The sequence below is a fragment of the Cynara cardunculus genome (assembly GCF_001531365.2).
Source record: "Cynara cardunculus var. scolymus isolate 2C chromosome LG 8, CcrdV1, whole genome shotgun sequence".
Taxonomy (NCBI): domain Eukaryota; kingdom Viridiplantae; phylum Streptophyta; class Magnoliopsida; order Asterales; family Asteraceae; genus Cynara; species Cynara cardunculus.
In genome coordinates this window covers 6,122,704-6,129,298 of record NC_037535.1, presented here as the reverse complement: position 1 = coordinate 6,129,298, position 6,595 = coordinate 6,122,704, and the positions used below count along the sequence as shown (strand labels likewise).

The window sequence follows — 6,595 nt, the reverse complement described above, 5'->3', positions numbered from 1 at the left end:
TTCTTCAGGAACTTGTATTGAATAGCAAGGCCCCTACACTCTGGTGTGATAATCTTGGCGCGACATATCTCACAGCTAATCCTGTCTTTCATGCCCGTACCAAGCATGTTGAAGTAGACTATAACTTTGTTCGTGAACAAGTTACTCAAGGGAAACTAATTGTCAAGTTCATCTCCACAGACGACCAAATTGCTGATATTTTTACAAAGCCCTTGTCTTCTCAGAAGTTTGAGTTTCTACGGTCCAAGTTGCAGATTGCTAACCGCGCTGTACTTGCGGGGGAATGTTAGACTAAGTCAACTAGTCTAGTTTATATTTTTAATATTGTCTAGGGTCCAAAGTGTAATTAGTTTTACCTATATAAAGTGTATCAGATTATTATTATTTTTCAATCAATACAATCAATATCAAGTTTTATAGTAGCTAATTCAGCCATATTTCTCGTTGCTCGATCTTTCCTGAACACCAACTTCAACCGCTCATAAGCTGAGAATGACTTATTAGTCGTGTAATTTTCGTTAGGATGTTTCTACGACAAACAACAAACAAACAATTATTAAGAGCAATAACAAAAAACATTATATATAACCCATTATCATTACTAGTATCTAACCTTTAGATACTCCTCCAAAATCTTAGGAGCTTCAACAGTTACACATTGATCTGCGTCATTCCATCCAAATCCACTTGTATTCAACATATCATAAGCGACATAATACTTATCTTTTAGCCACTTAATCTTGTTTTGTATGTGTTTCGACGTAAGGCTAATACCGGGAATTTTTTCCCTCATCTTTGAAACAACGGCCTCATATGTACCCGAACTAAAGCTTCCATTGTCACATCTACTCCTATTGATGACAATGTCTTGAAGAATTGTGATCAACAAGTCTTCCTCATCCGTTGTCCACCCACGACAATCGGCCATTTTTTATGAATCTTCAAAATAGTAAAAAAATACTAAAGACAAACAAACAAGATTCCATTACGAAGACAATAACAAATACCAAAACAAATATAATTTCATTGCAAACACGACAAATATAATTCTGTTAGAAACAATACAAATATAATTCCGTTACAAACAAGACAAATATAATTTCGTTACAAACAAGACAAATATAATTTAATTACAAACACCAATCCATAATGTCAATTACGATTTAACATCCAAGATTCAAACATCTCCACAGCTAAATCATCTCTCCACTGAGACCACTCGTCACTTGCCTCAACAACATCAATGAACTCTGATGGTAAAGAGTGGTCTTCCCCAGTGGGCATATCTTTAATGGTGATTGTTGAACTTTCATGAAGATCAATGGTCATGTATGTTAAATTATGCAATAAAGCACACGCTAAAATCATTCGCCCTTGATATCTTATTGGATAGAGAGAGAGAGAGAGACTTCGTACTATAGCCCAATGTTTCTTCATGATGCCAAAACACCTTTTAATAATATTTCTAGCATTTGAGTGCTTCATATTAAAGTATTCCTCCTTATTAGTAGGTGCATGACTAGCATTTTCCCATTCTTGTAAATGATACCAAGTGCTCCTATATGGTGCCAAAAACCTTCACCATTGATATATCCTGCATCCGCCAAACAGTAATTACCGGGTGTGACTTTCAATACATTTTGTCTGGTAACTGCATCTCATAGAACTCTAGAGTCGGTAGCTAAACCTTCCCAACCGGCTAAAACGTCGACAAATTTTAGATCACGAGTGTAAACACCTAATACATTGGTCGCAATATGTCCCTTTCTTGTTCGATATCTTGGTTTAATACTCTTGTACAGTTATTTCAATATAAGTTCTATCTATTGCTCCTAGAAAACCCTATACACAAAAGATAAATAGGTTTTAGCTAAAGGATAAATGTTATATTATGTATTTTATAAAGATTGTTATAGTAAGTATCTTAAACCATTTCCATCGTGAATCCGTACAATCATCTTCTATAGGAGTTGGTTTGACAAGCAACACGTCTTCCAAATGCAATATAGCATGCAATACTCGATGAACATACCCACTTATTGTTTCCCCCGACCTATATAACCTAACTTGGATAGTCCTATTCTTAGTGTGGTGTGCTAATATGTTTATAAATATAACAACTTGCTCATCGATGGTCATATTACCATCATCTATTAATCCACCACGAGTTTTAAGCAAATCACACAAAACTGTTGTAACACCCTAAAATAAGAAAGAGCACGACAAGGAAGGAGATAATTTTATCCGACAATTCAAGCGGAAAGTTAAGGACAGGTGTTTCTATCGACAAATAAGGAGGCGATAAGTAACAACCTATTAATCTAATCAATCCTATGCCTAGATTAAGGACAGGTGTTTCTATCGACTTCAACAAAATGCCGTATCATCAAATATTGCAACGCTCCAAAACACCAAAAGCTTTAGCTGCACAAAAGCCCCTTTTTTTATGAGATCACGCTCCCTTCAGCCCTTCTTAGTCCCGCCATTAAAGGAACCTGACAAATAAGTCATTTCAAGGAGTGTTAGGCTTACGCCTAGTGAGTCCAAACAGACTAACAAAAGGGCCAATAAACCGTTATATAAATAGGTGTATATAAATGCATGATGAATCTTAGACAAAACAACGGTAATATTTAACTCTAAATTACTTGGGGTGGGGTTACACATCCGAAGATGACGGAGGAGACCCGGTTTTTCCGTTAATTATGACGGAACACAAAGTATGTCATAAATCAACATTAGAGAGCATCGCTTGCAGGTTATAATACCATCGACATCAACCTAACCAGTCATGAAGTCGGTCGTGATCTTAAGCTCTTTACCTCGAAAATTACATAATAGTCACAATGCCTATTTTCGAGTGGGAGTGAGAAGATGATTTGGAATTTACATAATGATTACAATGCCTAATTCCAACTTACACCATCTTTCATACAAATACAATGAAATAAACCTTCAAGTCTTTAGACCCGTTACAATCTAGTAAAATACTCAAATAAGGCGCTATAAGCGTATTAGCACTTAATTAACAATACGGTTTTGTGTAAGTATAATCTCAAATAAGGTAATCCCCGCTTGCCCAAGAGGACTCCAAACTATGAGCATGAGGTTTCTAGAGTTCAAAGACCAACAACACTTGAGAAGAGGTAACCTACCAAGTGATTAAAACCGTTTACTCTAGCTCAACTTTTCTTTAACAACGGGAGCACCCAAGTTCGTTCTTTTTACCCCAAAACTATGCATTTCATCTAGGTATATAAGTACAAGAAATTAAGGCATAGGTTAAGCAAAATGGATAATTTTTTTATAACATATAGTCTCACGTAAGGGATAAGATGGACTCACCTTGTAGGATTTAGAGGAAATCCCAAATTTATTGGAATTAGCCGGTAGATGGGGAGGAGGTTCTAGCTCACTAGAGTGACACTCAGCAGCCGAGAAATAGTAGCGGAAGGAGAGGGGAAAACTTCGGCTGCTGCTTGGTATGGCACGGCAACTACTTCTGCTGTCTAAAGTGGCATGGCAGCACCTGCTGCTGCCTGGTGCGGCACAGCAGCGACTGCTGCTGCTGTCCGGAGCGGTCCAAGACGCGGGGAAGCCGAGGGGCAGCGAGACGCGGCTGAAGGTATGGAAGCAGACGCAGACTGCTGGTACGGGAACAGTCGCGGCTGGGGGTGTGGAAGCAGACGCAGGCTGCTGTTGCTGGTCTGAGGAGCGGCCGAAGTGCGCAGGCAGCGCCTGTAGTTGCTGCTGCTTGTCTGAGGAGGCGACGAAGTGCGCAGGCAGCGCCTGTAGCTGCTGCTGCTGATCTGAGGAGGCGACGAAGTGCGCAGGCAGCGCCTGTAGCTGCTGCTGCTGGTCTGAGGGGGCGACGAAGGACAGCACAGCAACGGCCTGCTGTTCGGGCAAAAAAGACGGAGAAACAGCGGCCTGCTGCCTGCTGTTGCCGTTTACCGCGAGGTGAAGCACAGCAACGGCCTGCTGTCTGAAGTGGCGCGATAGCGCCTGCCGCCTGGAGGATCCGAAGTGCGGGAGCGACCGGAGTGTTGTGCAGACTTGGCTGGCGCTAAGAAGGTCACACCAAAAATCTGCAGCTTCTTCCCTAGCGTTCTTTATTGCACCCCCCCCCCTTCTCTCTCAAACAGCAGCTCTTGCTGTTTCTTCACTTCCTCGATTGCTTTCCCCAGTGGAAGGGATGATCTTTCTTTTTTGAAAACCCTCACCTCCACCCACTTTACCTTTTCACTTTTCTTCCCCAAATATGAAACAGTAGGCAAAAACCCAAATGCAAAAGAAAGAACCCATATAAAGTAAGGGAAGTCTATGGGTAGGGAAAAGGCAGAACCTAATCCCCCCTTACATTACCCCCCCCCCCTTTATCAACATTTCCTTCCTTACAATTTATATATATACATTTATATATATATATATATATATAAATAACTAAAGAGAGACTCAATATTAAAATAAGATGTTCAAAGCTCTTAATATTATATAGATATACATATACTCAAAAACGTATTTCTCACAATCGAAACGGAAATCCTGACGTGGACGGAGCAGAAATATGGCAAAATTTCGGGTGTTACAACTGCAAAAGCATTTCTATCCATTCGCAACTCATTTATACAATTTACGTCACTTTCTCGTGTAATACATTGTATTTTGGTTGATCTAATTTGAAGTCTAGTGAAAGTTCTTTGACCCAACGTTTCTCTTTCACTATTTCTATTCTCCAATTCAATTAACTAAATTGTAAGGGAAAACAAATAAATTAGCATTTGAATATAAATATTTCATATGTTAACGAGTACAACCAAGTGATTTCGATCTATCACTACAAAAAGCACAAAACAAAGTAACAAACAATAGTCAAAACAATGACCCAAGATACATTTTTCAGCTGTACCTTAAATGAAGCACAAAAACACCCATGCATTCTTTAACAAACAATGACCCAAGATAACAGTAGAATTTATCCTAATGGGTAAGACACTCAACATAAAATCTTGAATCTCAAATTTCAAGTACTACCAAGTGAATTACCATATCAACAATTGACAATTTCTAGGCCTTAGAAACACATAGAATGTCCCACTCGACCTATTCTTATCGTATTTTAGAAAGGTAAGCAAACATGTGCATATGCAAATAAAAAACCGCAGTTTTAATCTGTATTTATTGTTCCATTTCTGTTGTTAAATCACTAAAATCAAAGTTATTGTGTTCTTGAGGTTTTGTTAATGGTTGATTGCCTGCTATTAAGTTTATTGTTTTCAGAAGATAATCGTAGTATATGTTATGATGATGATGATGATGATCACTATAACGTGGAAGATGGATTATGCGGTTATGAGACTCTTTTCGACAGCAGATTCAACCATAGAACAAGATATCCAAATAAAAATCTTCAAATCCCTAACCAAAAAAATCAACAGCAGATTCCATCTTAAAACTTGTGTGTTACCATGTTGTTACTTAGGTTTCCATGTGGACTTTTTTCGACAACAAAAAATCATTCCACATTTGTTTTTGTTTGCCATGTCATACTTTCATTTCATTTACTACAACTCTTGCATCAATTTACCGACAATTGCTTACAGTATTTGGTTTCATGTTTTTCTTTTAGTTTTAATAGGTTTGACAAATATCATGGCTCCACCTCCAACATAGCTTATTGACCAGTACTGTAGCATACTTTACACAGTACATCAAGCAAGACATCACCAAGTTCGTTAGGGAAAAATGTCAAACTAATGAATGCATTTTTAGTTTCGCTGTCCCATTATAAACACAACATTCAGCGAGAACAAGTAACCTCTCCCAAATCAAAGATACATTTCAAGTTGTATTATCAAATGATGAGCTAGTGAGTCAAATTCTATGATATTTGAATCAAATAACGAAGTACAAATAGAACATATAATTGCTTACAATATTTGGTTTCATGTTTTTCTTTTAGTTTTAGGGAGATATGGTATCAACAGTCTGCGACTGCTAGAGTATCAAAGCAGCCTTTATTTCAATTTAAGAAATAGATTCGAGTGTGGTTGCAATGATCTAAGGTGTGCTTGTAGTGTAAAAATTCAACTTGGTGTTAAGAATTTTCTAGGGTTTGTAATGATTGGGGCTGAATTGGAATAGGATAATCAACACAGCAGGTTTTGAGATGGGAGAAATCGACAGTAGGTTTCAATTTTCCAGGTGAACAGTAGCCCCTTCTACATTGTCAAGTATGATGAAGAAATCGACAACAGAGAAATGGAGGTTTCGAGAGATGGAGAAATAGAAAGGAGTGAAAAGAAATCATACCTAAATGGAGGTTTCAAGATGCGACAATGAAGCGGGAATGGAGTTTTCGAGCTGCAAAAATGGTGGAAAAGAGGAGGCGATGAGCTAGAGTAGGAGGCGATGAGATGAGTAGCGCTGTAAACGAACCGAACGTTCAGCAAACCGTTCGTGAACCGTTCGGCAGGAAGTTCGTTTATGTTTGTTTATTTAATAAATGAACGAACATGAACAATTTTTTTTTTGTTCGTTTAGTTAAACGAACGAACATGAACAAGAGTCTCGTTCGTTCATTTATGTTCGTGAA

The 6,595-nt window shown here is 38.2% G+C and overlaps 1 protein-coding gene across 1 annotated transcript; it reads left to right on the top strand.

The window, feature by feature from the left end:
• Positions 1 to 3,484: 3,484 nt before the first annotated feature.
• On the top strand, positions 3,485 to 3,989 carry LOC112516143. The gene is made up of 2 exons (XM_025123165.1): positions 3,485 to 3,625; positions 3,687 to 3,989. Exons 1-2 carry the CDS (start codon positions 3,485 to 3,487, stop codon positions 3,987 to 3,989), a joined length of 444 nt encoding a protein of 147 aa, XP_024978933.1.
• The last annotated feature ends 2,606 nt before the right edge of the window (positions 3,990 to 6,595 follow it).

Coding starts and splice junctions, on each gene's coding strand:
- LOC112516143 (XM_025123165.1), top strand. CDS start 3,485: ATGGCACGGCAACTACTTCTGCTGTCTAAAGTGGCATGGCAGCACCTG. Junction 3,626..3,686: donor GCAGCGAGACGCGGCTGAAG/GTATGGAAGCAG, acceptor GTGTGGAAGCAG/ACGCAGGCTGCTGTTGCTGG.